At 42.0% G+C, this 14686-nt stretch overlaps 1 protein-coding gene across 11 annotated transcripts in view; it reads right to left on the bottom strand.

Moving 5' to 3' along the window:
- LOC147021593 (protein CBFA2T1-like) overlaps positions 1–14686 on the bottom strand; it is a 269262-nt gene that overhangs the window by 62056 nt on the left and 192520 nt on the right. Inside the window, exons 1-2 of one of the 11 annotated variants that reach the window (XM_085891705.1) lie at positions 6723–6901; positions 3395–5620 (exon numbers count right to left, since the gene is read on the bottom strand). The exons of 6 other annotated variants lie outside the window; for them this stretch is intronic. Coding sequence is in view for 1 of the 5 variants with exons in the window: in XM_085891701.1 (XP_085747827.1) it covers positions 5527–5620; positions 6723–6728 (100 nt within the window). In the remaining 4 variants the exon portion in view is untranslated. Of the gene's footprint in view, positions 1–3394; positions 5621–6722; positions 6905–14686 lie in introns of those variants that run through there. 4 more of the 11 variants (XM_085891706.1, XM_085891701.1, XM_085891708.1 and 1 more) reach the window with 4 other exon arrangements.

Genomic DNA, 14686 nt, shown 5'->3' with positions numbered 1-14686 from the left:
AACACCTGCCGTGAAGTTTCTTGAAGCCACATTATTGCGTCATCGTCCTCCCTATGAATTCCGTTTTCGACCCGACTCTGGACCGTCCGATCGGTGACACGTCTACCAGCATTAGTTTGTGAACATTAAAGATCCCATTGCGTGTTTTGCAGAGAGTAGGTCATTGTGTGCATATACCTGGCCAAATTCAAGAATCCTGACCTAATGTGCCGGCGCACTGTACCGGCAGCACATCTGTTCCTCGGTGACAATGCAGCCAGCTGGGAAAAAAATAATAAACCCGTAATCTAATCCTGGTCCAGAATGATGACCAGATCTATATTTGAGTGATTTCTGGATGTTTGACAAACTGAAATATTATCTATGTGGCCGCCGTTATTTATTAAACTTCAACCAGGGTTCGACCGACTGGAAAAACAAAGTGGGACTGTTTAGAAAGACTATGTAGTGAAGCGACATTTGCAGTTTTTGCCAATTATTTATTTGTGAACTGTTGCATGAATCAAATGTGATCCGTGTGTTCATTTGAAATGCACAGTCTCCTCGACATGTAGATGATGCTGAGTGTTTCGACTCGATGTAACGTCATCAGTATTCAGTACTGCCAATAATACCTACTCAGGCGGATGTTCATTGTCTGAGATTCACAAGTATTTTTTTTTTTGAAGGTAGATGCGTACACAAGAAGTATGAACAGGAGCAAATATCCCAACAGAGTGTGGAATGAAAATTTTGAGATGTTAGATTAACTTCAGATGTGGGTAGAATACCAGACGGAAGCATATGCTTTGAAAAAGAGTGACATCACAAAATAACATATGGAATGCATGGTTGAGAGACCGACTGCCCAATGACAACTTCAGTTCCCTCCCTCCAGCTGGAAAAAATATTTGTCCCAACCCTGTGGGGCATTGCAGCAAACGCCTGGACAGAGAGCTCAAAAGAACTCTTGACAACTATGGCTTTAAACAACGCCGCGTGGCTGGCCAGACGGCACGGAGAAAAGCAGCACTTCCTGCATCGCCGCAGCCTGTTGCTTTTTGGTCTGGCAAAGAAGAGAGACCATGTGGTGCACATCAAGAGCCAAAATGTTGGTCTGAGAAACATTTTGGGGTATCTGCAGAATGTGCCGCCACTTTGCGCCAAAGAATACATCTAGAATCCACAAGCTCACAAAAATGCCGAACATGTCGGAGGGTTTTTTTTTTCTTTCCTCATATTTCTTGATGGGAATATCAGTAATCAATTAGGTAGTGACAAACAGTAAGACGATGAATGCTTTACTTTGTTTTGTTCTCCCTTGAGAGCAAGCTATCCTATTTGATGCAAATTCTGAATTGCATAACTTACAGAGCGAGTGCAAAAATAGGCAGCAAGCAAGTGAAACAGTATTGAGGGTATAAACGAATCAGGAGTAATTCCGTACTCGCTGCAAACATGAGAAGATACCTCCAAACCAAATCCATGAGGTCACTACTTTTAAAGAACCTTTCGCCATTTTTTGTACAGCAGGTTTGAATTTAAAGACACAAAACCCGCAGAACCACGATGTGGAAAGCAAAACGGTCCTTCTATAGAAAAACATTCAAACCCGCTCTGGGCTCTGTTGGTGTCCATAATTTGATACCGCCACCCCCACCCCACTTTCCCAAACCCCCAGACCGCAAATCGTTTGCAGATGCACAATCCTGAGCAGCCAACAACTGCAGGATTGAGAGAGCAGGAAGCTATGGTAACAGCAACCAGAGTAAAATGTGGAGTCGAGGCGACAAGCCCACCTCACGTCGAGCTCTCCACAAGATGGGAACATCAAGATTGGGTGAAAAACCCAAGAACAAAAATGCTAAAGAACGAAAGAAAGATAAAGGACAGGTCTATCTTGCAGATATCATAATGAAGAACACCCCTAATCTCAAAAACATTCAAAAAAAATTTTTTTAAGGTCACGCTCAAATATGAAGAACCATCCAATGCAACTGTGCTTCCAACATAGTTACAAAAGTTTAATGCCATCCGATCGAACCACCACCATGCATCTTGAGAGTAAGGACAATTGCAATGCATAATCAATTGGCACTCAACCAGCGGTGAGACAGAGCATACGATGCAAACATCGGTTTTCTAATTTTTACCAGCTGCTCTGTTTGGAGCACTTCAGGATATGATCCACAAGGAGTCCCTTGAGCGCCACAAGAATTACTGCAGGTATTCTTCTGCCAATGTGCCATGGTGTTGTCTTTGACCAACTGATTAAGTGCAGCCTGTTTTGCTTTTAAGCAAACAGTCGCATGCAAGTCAAAGCAATCTCCGGCATCACTGATAATGCTGGCAGGACGTCTGTCTGTCTTCATCGACCTCTAGATTAATATTCGCAATGATCTAGTCGCGGCTTCTGCAGGGGCAACGCATTTTGGGTTTCCAGCTTGTCCCACAATGCCACAAGTTTTCAGATGTTGGAACAGTCAGTTGTGTGTTGTTATACTGGAGGCTCTTGATTAAGGATCACTGATACAAAGTGGCTTAAAACTACTTTGCAACTACTTTGCACTTTGGATTCACAAATCTTGGAAGCACATCCTATTCAGACTTGTTCAGATGGACCATGAGTGTTGCGCAAGGAGGGACTACGTCACGTACGACAGACATGCCATTGTGCAAGCTTCGGGTCAAAATTGCCCTCAATGCACTTGTCCATCAATTCTCGACAACACTGCGGGTGTCCAATTATTTAACAATAGACGTGCAATGGGACAAATGATGAATGGAAACTTAAGGACAAATATTGCGAATTTGTTCTGAAATAAGTCTGTTATTCAGTCGTGCAACTTTAGGGAGAATAATTCCCTTTTCAATAGTAAATGAAAAGGAAGGAAAAAAAAAGGAAAGAAAGGAGGAATGAAAGATGTACAAAGACAGCTGGATTTACATCTGTTTCCTTAGCCATTTACATCTGGAAAATATTATAAGTGACCTCAGGCAGCAGTGTTTTCTCTCTGTCTCTCGTGTTCCAGGAACACCACCATGCCTTTGTACTCCAAAACCACATTCTAGCACCAATTTCCAGACTTTTTAACTGTCCCGGTAATCCTATTCTCCAACAATAAATGCTTCTCTTCTTGCTGTGACATGTACAGAGTCCCTTCCAAATCAGGGGGAGTTACTTCAGCGGGAGAGCAGAGAAGTTGTCACTAAAGGAGCTAACTTTATAACCAGACTGTCTTACATGTCGGCACAAGTAAAATCAAGACCCAAGAAGCATTTCCACCCTACGAGGGACAACTGTCCTGTCAAAGTCTGAACCTGAGCGGCTTCAGGAATACATTAATCCGCAACAAACTTATTCTCGTTCTTAAAATGCAATTAGATACAGCCGTCGGGTGGATTCAAATCTTACATGAACCTCAATGATGGACTCAACGTTGAAAGGTTTCATCTGGGAATCGTTGGGATGCCCCTTCCTGCAAGGAGTTCCAGCAGAGAAACACGGTGCAGATCCCAGCACAGCAGAGGCAGAAGGAATGCACCTCTGCGCTCTCTAAAATGCCCTCTTCTGTGGGCGCAGAACCACGGCAGCAAAGAAAGACGGGTCTGGTTATCGTTTGGAGAGCAGACGCCTCTCTCCCATAATTACCGACATACGTCCATGAAACATCAACTTCCTAAGCCATCGCCACCCCCACATCAATCCCCAAACTCAACCACCCAAAGTAGAAACAGCAGCGCGTACTTTGGATCCCTTTGGTGAAATGGTCTCAGCCCTGGAAACCATTACAGGAAAGCAGTAATCATAAATAATTAAAGCAAAGAAAATCGGTTCTCTCTGTTTAGTCCGATTTGAATGCCGTTGTAAGTTACAAGATGGAGTAGATTCACAATCGGGCAGTATGCAGTCACAATATCAGTGAATTACACAGCCAACCACAACACAGTCATTGTATGGACATTTCAAAAGGAAGCACCTTTATCATCTTTTCAATAAATATTGTTGTTATCTTTACCTCTACCAACAAAAGTGGATTGAGGTTATATTTTCACCTATGTCTGTCTATCTGTCTGTCTGTCTGTCTGTGAGCTGGATATCTCAAAAAGTTGTGCACAGATCTGGATGAAATTTGGTGGACATGTTGGGTTTGTGAAAAGGATGAACTGATTAGATCTGCTGAAGATCCGGATCCGGATCCAGATATTAGAATTTCTAAAGTGATTCTTCACCATTGAGAGATAGGGGCCAAAAACGATATAGAACACAATATCTCAAAAAGTTGCGGACGAATTATGACAAAACAAGGTGGATGAGTTGTGTGTAGGCGACAGGAACGAACCCATTCGATTTTGGTTCAGATCTAGATGTAGATCTGGCCTATCAGTGGGATACAAAATGTAAACCGTTCAGTCTGGCAGAGGTATGTGCTCTATACCGAGTGCTGTTCCAGTTTTTTTTTTTTTCCTGCTTCCATATTTAATTGTAACCAATGAATAGTTTAAGTATTTCTAATAATAATTTTAAAATTATAACCATAACCAAATAATAATTATCATCTTTACTACAGCAGTGGTGTAACATTCAGAACAAAGGACCGATTGATGAAAAATGTTATTTGTCTGCAGTCATTCTACAACTTCAAATCCACAACATTGTTCAACTTCTCGACTTCATGCCAGGTTTGACTGATGGAAAAGCTCAAGGGTAGCGCACTTGGCTTTGAGCTGTTTAGTCTGGGTTTGATTCCCTACAGAAGCGGATCTGATTACAAACTGTCAACGTGGTGATGCAAGGGCCAGGTTATATTTATTGTTGTTAAAAAAAACAACAAAAAGAACCCTGCTGTGTCTTTGAGTGCACCATCCTTGGGAGAGGACATCAAAAGACGGCATTCTAACATGGTAACATTTTCTTTTTGACCATTTGAAAATAAATGGCCGTCATGTGCCTGTACCATGACCAAATTCCAACTTCCCACATTGGTAAAGGGCTGCACCCTGCGATGGAATGACAATCTGTCCAGAGTCAATTCTCAGCCATAAAACGCTCTTGACATTGTCGTGGCTGTTTTAAGCCCGACATCTCAATAAGACAACACTGTACAAAGAAAGTACCAAGCCACAGACTTATTGATAAATTTCTGAGCTACTATTGGCACAATCTAAATGAAAGCTGTTTGCACAGGTATGGCTGTTGAAAAAGTACATATCTAAATGTAAGACGATTGCCAAAGGTTCGCAGAGCCAAAGCAAAACAAATTTCACCTCGAACACCAAGAACCTCAGTGAAACATAACAAGCGTGGTACGCAACATGCCACAGACCCTGTGGATCAAGATAGTCAGGATATATCTCTCCAACGTTATCTGTCCTGCCACAATGATAACTGCTTTCCATCCTGGCCCAGCTCCCAAAGGTACTACCCACATTCTAAGACATTTCACAGCCCAAGGGTTCAGCCATCCAGTGCCGTGCAAGGCAATGAAAGGTACGACACCACGCAGGCTTGACGCTGTGCAGAACACGACTGTGACAAAGGCAGACCTCGGTATATCGTCCCGCTCCATAACTCGTAAGCAAAGCGGCTGCTTTTTCTCAAGTGCTCTTGTGCAAATTCCAGACCCGTCAGAGTGCCGGCCTGCATAAGAGACAGGCACGGAGCGCTGTGTATCGTAGGAAAGAGCATACAGGGCCAGCATGGGCGCAATACAGGGAGAATTCTTTCAGCGTATCAGAGAAAACATCATTTATTTCAAACATATACATCAACACCCTAATATAAACCTCAAGGATCCTACACGAGATGAAAACATGGTTGAGGAAAATTAAGCATCACAAAAAAGGCTTGTTTGAATTATCGAAGACATATTTTTCTCGAAACCTTTCAAACTGACCTTAGCAATCATTATATCCTAATTCGCAGCACGTGGCCTATATATGCATTTCAAAGCTGTGTGCAATTTCTCTTTGACTGACAAAACAACTAAACTAAAGCAAACTGTTATTGGTAATGCGTTGGACAATTCTACTGAAAATTTGTCCAGTGGAGCAAGGACCACAGCTGAGCTCTTGTTAAAATGAGCATTCCCCCCCCCCCCCTACCCCAGAAGACAGGACTAAAAGACGATAATTCGAACCATTTTGCAATTTTGTTATGGGAAAAAAAAGGCACTCGTGGAAAATGCGAGCAACACCCGTTTCGAGGCATTGTGGTGGTATGCGTTGGTTGAGATTGCACCAACAGTTGCCTTCAGTGTTATGCAGCATCACCGAGCAACTGAAAAAATGACTATTTAAGCCGGCTATCCTGTCTAGGTGTATTCACCTGTGTGGCAACTGGATTACTGCAAAAGCGCCAGAAATGATGAACCAATCACAACGAGGAATCTGAGGCTGCGTACCGAGCAAAATTAACTAAACCGGGTCCAACTAAAGGAAGACATTCTGATAAGTTCAACCGAAAAATATCCATCGCTCTTCATCGACGCTACTTCAGAGCTCGAAGTGAGATATTAGCAGAATGAATAGATGTGAAGAACTCTACAGGGTGTTTTACGATTGGAAGCAAAAAAAAAAAAAAAAACACAAAATAAAAACACGATAAGCCAAGTACAACTGCAGACTAACCAAATGTATTGAGACAATAAAAGCGTGGGATAATTCCACGAAGCAAAGCAAGGGGGGGACACGAAAACATAAGGGGCAGTTCGACTCGTCAAGGTAATATTAGGGCAAGTTACCTGCATCGTGCCTCCAGACAAAACGCGACACCAGCTATGCTGGATTTCCACAACACGGAGCACGGGCAGCGAGTGAGAGTGAGGTCAGCAGAGGAGGGTGGGAGAGGGTTGCGTGAGGGAGGGAGAGTGAAAATAGGGAGAAGGAGAAGACCAGACTGTTTTTGACTGCAATCTGGCGGGTGCGCTCGCTTTTGTGTGGTTCGCCAGTACATGCTGCTGGCTGTGCCGCAGCTGCTTTCACTTTTGCTACACACGGCCCAGGAGACTCGGTACTTTTCCTGGGACGGCGAGCTGGCGCGCCAGCATGGAATTCCAAACGTAGTTCTGCTCAAGAGTAGGTCACAATGTGCAACAATGGTCTGCATAAAATAACGATTAAAAACAAAGCACAAAGTAACAATAATGACAGCATCTCTCGAGTTGGAATAAGAGACGCAGTCAGGAGTCGGCGGAGCACGTGTGGCCACGTCTGTGTTCAATTTTGCCAAAAACCAGAGTGGTAATGCATGAGGGGTGGGGGGGTGCAGCATCTCAGAACATGATGATAGGAATTGACCAAAATGACTCAAAGCGTCTCAAACCGTAATGTACGTGCTGCAGGCACATTTCAAAAAGAATATACCGGTCAGAAGGGCTCTTGCTTTTTGTTCTACCCATCGATCAGTTTCCTGATATGAGAGATAAAGTATTTTCTCAGCAAAGTTGACTGCAACCTTTGATGGGTCTGACCAAGACAAATATAGGAAAAGATCTTGGGAAAGCAAGGTGAAGCCAATGAATCAAAATGGACAAGCAGTCACGTGCTCTCAACACCCGAGAAGGCCACAGTAAGGACATTGTGTGAAATGTTACAACATACAACATTCAAAGGGGTTCAGAATGGAAGCAAACAACTTTTGCTACACATGGAGAAATTCAGGAGAAACAGAAGGGGGCATTAAAATTGTTGTGATCACAGATGAAAAGAAAAACGAAGAAATTAAACTCTCAATAGATGTTGGGGTGGAGGGGTGGAAAAAAAACATAGAACTTTGATCCCAGCTGGTGTTACCTATCTGGATATGGAAGTACTGAACACATTTTAATTGCCTAATAGCACCGTTCAATCGAATGGTGTAGCATATCTCTCTCCTTCTCCCCCCAGCCCTTCTCTCTCCCTCTCTCTCTCACCCTAACCCCTCCTCCCCCCTCCCCCTACTCTCCCAGAAGGTGGCAGGATGGCCTCGATGTATGCACACTCACCTTCAAGTCGTCTAACCTGGGTTTAAATCTCAGGTTCTCAATCCAACTATGAACCGTCATCCTGGTGTTTCACTGATGGGGCGATTCATTAATGTGTGTGCCGTCCCTTGGATAGATGTTAAACTGGGCATCCCGTCTGCCGATGTTAGTTGGTGGACATTAAAGGTTCCACTGTGTCGTTCGCGAAAAGTAGTCGAGCTATTTCCAGCACCCGATTCAAATTAAAAATTCCTGCCCTAACCTACAGAGGGCACTGCATCAGTGGTACAGCCATGCTCTCAGCCAACTTGATGCTGCCGACAAACGAAGACGGCACCCCCCCCCCCTCGCTCACCCTCACTCACCCTCTCCTTCCCATTGCAAATCATATACATTATAATAACACCAGGAGACAGATCGCCAGCTTCCAGTCCAACCGTGGGACAGCGCACTCATTAATGCAATGTGTTGCCTGCAAAGCACCAGGGTGACAGTTTATAGTCAGGTTGGGAATTGAAGTAATAATAGAAATCTCAAAGGAGAGTGGATGTTCCTTTGAGCTATCCTGACAGCCTGAAAATAATTCCATGGTCGTGCAGTTCACCCAAATCACAACTTGAGTCAATAATCAAATTCTATATCACTGGTCGAATGCATACTGTAGCTATTAATTAATTAATTAATTAATTAATTGACATGCTGTGACAAAATCTTTCATTTTGGAGAACGTGTTCACTTTCAGCAATATATTTTCAAATCGAATATGAAATCAAATGGTCACGTTTTGTATTGTACAAGAAGACCATTCCAACTTCTCATTCAATACACGTTCCTCTTTAGCATCATCAACACCTTGGAATCCTTCAACGAACTGATCTTACAGGAAAATGCTGACGCACTCAAACACACATTTTAAAAACTTCATTTCTAATCAACAATCGGACGGTCAAGCTGAAAGATCGTGTTTGAAGGGCGTCATAACATTAGTGCTTGGAAAGTGTCAGGGTCGTGATACTGAAGCATTTTCAAATGAAAATAACTTGAACATGCTCGAGATTATGAAACGTTTGGGTGAGTGTGTCATTTTAGGATAAATACATTGTCGGCAAATTCAAACCACATTGGAGATGTTGTCCTGAGGTTAAAAAATAAAAATAAAAACCACCAAAATCAGTTTTATGTTGAATGGACTTTTGTTCCGATGAATCATAAAAAGCAATTTGTGACTTTTCCTTTTAAAAGCTTTTCACGTTTGCAACCAAGTCAAAACGTCGAGGGCTCTCGGCATAAATCAGACTTTCCCCGAAACAAACGACATCATACAAACAATTAGATATCATGTGTTTGTGACATTCATGACTAAGATTGTATGCGGAATGAAAAACCAGAACCTCATCAATGGAAACACCACTTATCTGTTAAAAGATGTACAAAATGTCACCGTTTTATACAAATCGGACAGTGATGTCTTATTTTTAAAGTAGTCCATGACAAATATATATATATATATATATATATATATATATATATATATATATATATATATATATATATATATATATATATATATGACCAAATATGTTAAATACAATGTCTGCGGAAAGCCCACACCCCGTTTCAAAAATTTTCACCTTTTGTTGCCTTATAGCCTGGAATTAAATTGCATTAAATCAGATATTTTTCCACCTTTATTTACACATCATAACACACAACTTTAAAATGAAAAACAAATTCCACAAATTTTAGTAAATTAATTACAATTACGAAACTAGAATATTTTCGTTGGATAAGGGTCCATCCCCCACCCCCCCCCCCCCCGAGTTAATACTTGGTGGTTGCAACTTTAACAGCAATTACAGCTGTGAGTCTGTTGGGATCGGTCTCTACCAACTTTGCACACCTTGATTGGGCAATGTTTGCCCATTCTTCTGGACAAAACTGTTCACCCTCAGTCAAGTTGCCTGGGGAGCAGTGATGGACAGCAATCTTCAAGTCATGCCACAGATTTTCGAAGGGATTTAAGTTGAGGCTCTGGCTGGACCACTCAAGGACATTTATCTTTTTGTTCCTCAGCCACTCCAGTTTAGCTTTGACTGTTTGTTTTGGGTCGTTGTCATGCTGAAAGGTGAACTTCCATCCCAATTTCAGCTTTCTTGCAGAGGGCAGCAGGTTTTCCTCTCGGATTTTTCTGTATTTTGCTCCATCCATTTCCCCTTCTATCCTGACAAGTACCCCAATCCCTGCTGATGAGAAACATCCCCATAACACGATGCTGCCACCACCATGCTTCACAGTAGGGATGGTGTTCTTTGGATTATGTGTTGTGTTGGGTTTGCGTCAAATGTAATGTTTTGCATTTAGGCCCAAAAAAGTTCCATCTTGGTTTCATCAGACCACAAAACTTTTTGTCACTTGGCTTCAGAATCTCCAGAATGTTTTTTTGCATACTTCAAATGTGTCTCAAGGTGGGCTTTTTTGAGTAATGGCTTCCTTTGTGTCACCCTACCATGCAGGCCAGACTTGTGGTGTGCTTGGAATATTGTTGGCACATGCACACAGTGATCAGTCTTTGCCATGAAGGCCTCTGGCTCTTTCAAAGCTGCCATTAACCTCTTGGTGGCCTCGATGATCAGTCTCCTCCTTGCTTGGTCATCCAGTTTGGAGGGACGGCCTGATCTTGGCATAGTTTTGGTGGTAACATGCACCTCCCACTTCTTAATGATTGTCTTGACTGTGCTCCAAGAGATATTCAAGGCCTTTGAAATATTTTTATACCCATCCCCTGATCTGTGCCTTTCTCCAGCTTCATCCTGGAGGTCTTTTGAAAGCTCCTTGGTACCCATGGTTGAGTCTGCTCTGAAATGCACTACCCAGCAGAGGAAACCTATAGGAACAGCTGATTTTATTCTGAAATTATCAGAATCACTACAATCTAACACACGTGGAGGCCAGTTAACTTGGCATGTGATTTTTGAAGGTGATTCGTTACACCTGAGCGAATTTATAATTGCTATTATAAGGGGGGTGGACACTTTTACAACCAAGATATTTTAGTTTTGTATTTTTAATTAATTTTCTGAAATTTGTAGAATTTGTGGGAAATGATATGTACATAAAGATGGAAAAAGGCAGATTTAATGCAATTTAATTCTCGGCTACAAGGCAACAAAAGGCGAAATTTTTGAAAGGGGGTGTAGACTTTCTATGGGCACTGTAGATTATAATATATATATATGTATATATATATATATATATATATATATATATATATATATATATATACATATATATACATATACACATATATTGATGAAACATGTTCTTTATAGAGTGTTGGTCCTGTCAAAGCAGGTACTTGGCAAGGGTTATACTTCGTGATTTGCCATTGCCTTCCTGGCATTGTTTGTCCATGTTCTATCCTTTTAAATGCTGAGCATCAAGCAAGGAAGCGGCACGTACCATTTTCAAAGTCTTTGGTATCAATCGGCCAGGGTTCGAACCGCTAAACATCTCACACACACACACACACACACACACACACACACACACACACACACACACACACACACACACACACACACACACACACACACACACACACACACACACACACACACACACACACACATTATAATTTGTAAATGTTAACTATCATTTATTCAGTGGGAAACTGTTGCATCTCAGGAAGTGCAGGCCATGGCCAAACCCGATCTACTCCTCCTCACTAAAAATCCCAACAGCCATTTGTCTCAATTAGGGAGCCATTCCTGGGAAGGCAAACGGGTGGTGTCCACGGAGGCACATTCCTCGGGCTGTCCTTAATGAGAATGGACCGATTGCCCTCGAGGCCACACACACATAGGCAGATGGGCCTATTAGATGTAATGTTTTAAGTCCGCACAGCTCATTTATTATTACATGAAGGCACAGTGAGGGAGATAAGAATAAGAATGAATATGGTGGGTGGGAGCGTTGTGAACAGCAAACCTACAAAGAAGGTTAAAAATGATCAGCGACAGGAGCTGGATTTACATTGTTTGTTCATTTCTTTTTTTGGGAGATAAAATAACACAAACAAAATTCACTTGCTTTGTGAACTTCTTACCCTTCCTTATATCGATGAACAGTCAATATCTCACATACATGAACAGCACCCTCCAGATTACATCTGCTCGGAGAGAAAGATGAGTGAAAGGAGCAAACAACAAAATTATCATTGGAGGAAGAGGGATGACAGAATGAGAGGAGGAGGGAAAAAAAAAAGGAAAAAAAAAGGAAGGGCTGGTGGAGAGTGGAGGGTAGGAGCGGTGTGAAATTAAATATTTTAATAAATAAAAGAGAAATGTACATCTCCATCTTGAAAAAAAGAGATCATGGGTTTGGCATGATTTTCGTCGAAAATGCAAACAAAAGATTTTCAGCAATTCATCATGATCGGTTATATTGTTATTGACAAATCATTTTAACAGCAGAGCGCACCATAAGTGGGCGAATGAGTGAAAAGCTTGGCTGTCGTAGAACCACCGTAACATATGATCAAATTAACTTCCAAATAACTCTGTGCATCGATTATTATATGTATTCTTTATGGTTCATGCATGTTTGTTTGTGTTTTAATATACAGTGCATTACATTTCACAAGGACAAAAAAAAAATTAAAAAAGAGACAGACATAAACAAAACAAAAAAAAACAATACAATTTGCGAGCTCTTGTCCGACTAAACGGTTTCAGAAGACTGACAAACGATGTACGATGCAAATATTTATCACACTGTTTCTTCTTGAAGCTATCTGTCCAAGCAATCCAAGCAATCCATGCCATCTTTAATTATATTCGTGGTCAGTAACATACAGGTAGTGGACAAAAAAAAAATGGAAGCACCAATGGAATGTCGCTTAGGAGGATGTTGGACCACCACGTGCATCCAGGGTGGCATGGATACAACATGGAATGGAGTCAAGGGTCAGGAATGGTTCTTCAGAAATGTGTAACTATTCTTACACAAGGAAGTCCTACAATTCAGGTCGTTTTGATGGAGGTGGAAATTGCGGTCTGAGGCGCCTTTCCAGAAGGTCCTACTAAATGCTCTATAGGATTGAGATCTGGCGAATGGGAGGGTGATGAAAGATGGACAACTTCGTCATTGTGCTGTTCAAACCACCCGGTGACTACACGTGTTCTGTGGACTGGAGCATTGTCATTCTGAAAGACACCCCACACAGAATGGAAAAAAATGCTGCATCATAGGATGCTGATGATCGCAAAAGACGGTAACATAGCGTGCTACATCAACCCTGCATTGTAATGGAATGAGTGGACCCAGGAAAACATACCCCACACCACATTAATGAACTGCCACAACCTTTTTCTGTTTGAACCAGGCACTCAGGGATGTAAAACAGCTCTCTGAGCAGTCACCAGATGTGCACACGTCTATTCCTCGAGAACATGGTGAAGGATGACTCATCTGACCATATTACCTTCCTCCACTGCTCAGCAGTCCATTTGCTTATGCTCCTTTCACCACTGCACCCACAAAACGTTGTATAAGTGGTTCGTGCATCACAACCTGGATATGGTATCCCACCCTGTGAAGTTTCTTTCTGACCATTTTCGATGAGACAGGATGCTCATGGCCCACGTTGAACTCCGCACACAGTTTGTCTGCCATTGCTCTCCCTTTTTGCCTTGAAGTCCGGACGAATGCCCATGAAATAACATTTGTGGAGTATGTGCTTCTGCCCACTGTTTCCCTTCGATGATGACGTATTTCCTTCCCCCCCCCCACCCCCCAGGCTGACTTCACCTTTGAGACAGCTCCTCATGACATGTTCGCTTTTCAGCAACCTTTGACAATGAAGCACCTGCCAAATGCGCACCAACAATTAAGCCATGTTCGAAGTCACTGAGGTCTCCTCTTGCAGCCACCCTGGCTCTTAATACCGGACTCAAGCTGCAGCCCACTTATACATACATGACGAGAGGACTGCCAGAAAGAGATTTAGATACGTCACATGCCAGTCACGTACGTGTGGTGGCCCATACTTTGCATATTTGTTGTAAGGCTCATGTACCCTGGTGTTTCCATTTTTTTCGTCTACTATCTTTACATCTGTACACACATAAAAACAAGCAAAGAACAAATAAATAACACCCAAGAACAGTCATGCAGAGGCAATGATGTCAGCAAGTAAAGGTGGAAAACAGCAATGAAATACAAATCATGAGCACTATGGTCATTGATATAATGCCAGGTCTTCCTCCATTGCACCGCCATATGCAGATGTTATGTACGAAGTGGTCAAAAAATTTAATCCTTCACTTTTTAACAGGTTAACAGGTGACGTCACATCTGTGCAAGATATTTCATTTCTTAAGAACCTCCTCACCCCAACTCCCCACTTTCATCAATTTTCTTAAATGTCATTTTATTACTTTCCAATGAGAGCAGCATTTGTCCTAAAGACAGTCATTCAGCAGTATAATGTTTTGATGAGTTTCCATGGCATTTCCTCGGTAAATTGTGTGTACAACACGCTATGTATGTTTTGAAATGACAACTTATGTTGCACACACACACACACACACGAGAGATGCCATTGAAACTCATCAAAACATTTTACGGGTGTTTCGTAAAAAATGCAACCCTATTAAAGCTACGTGAAATGTTTTTTTTTATTTTAATATTTGATAATAAAAAAGAAATTCTCTTGCAGGTTTGTATGAAGCATCGTTTGGAGG

The sequence above is a fragment of the Eptatretus burgeri genome, chromosome 8, assembly GCF_056783735.1.
Source record: "Eptatretus burgeri isolate ZD-2024b chromosome 8, Ebu_testis_v1, whole genome shotgun sequence".
In the NCBI taxonomy this organism is placed as follows: domain Eukaryota; kingdom Metazoa; phylum Chordata; class Myxini; order Myxiniformes; family Myxinidae; genus Eptatretus; species Eptatretus burgeri.
The sequence above is the reverse complement of the archived record's forward strand: the minus strand, read 5'-3'. Positions and strand labels throughout refer to the sequence as shown.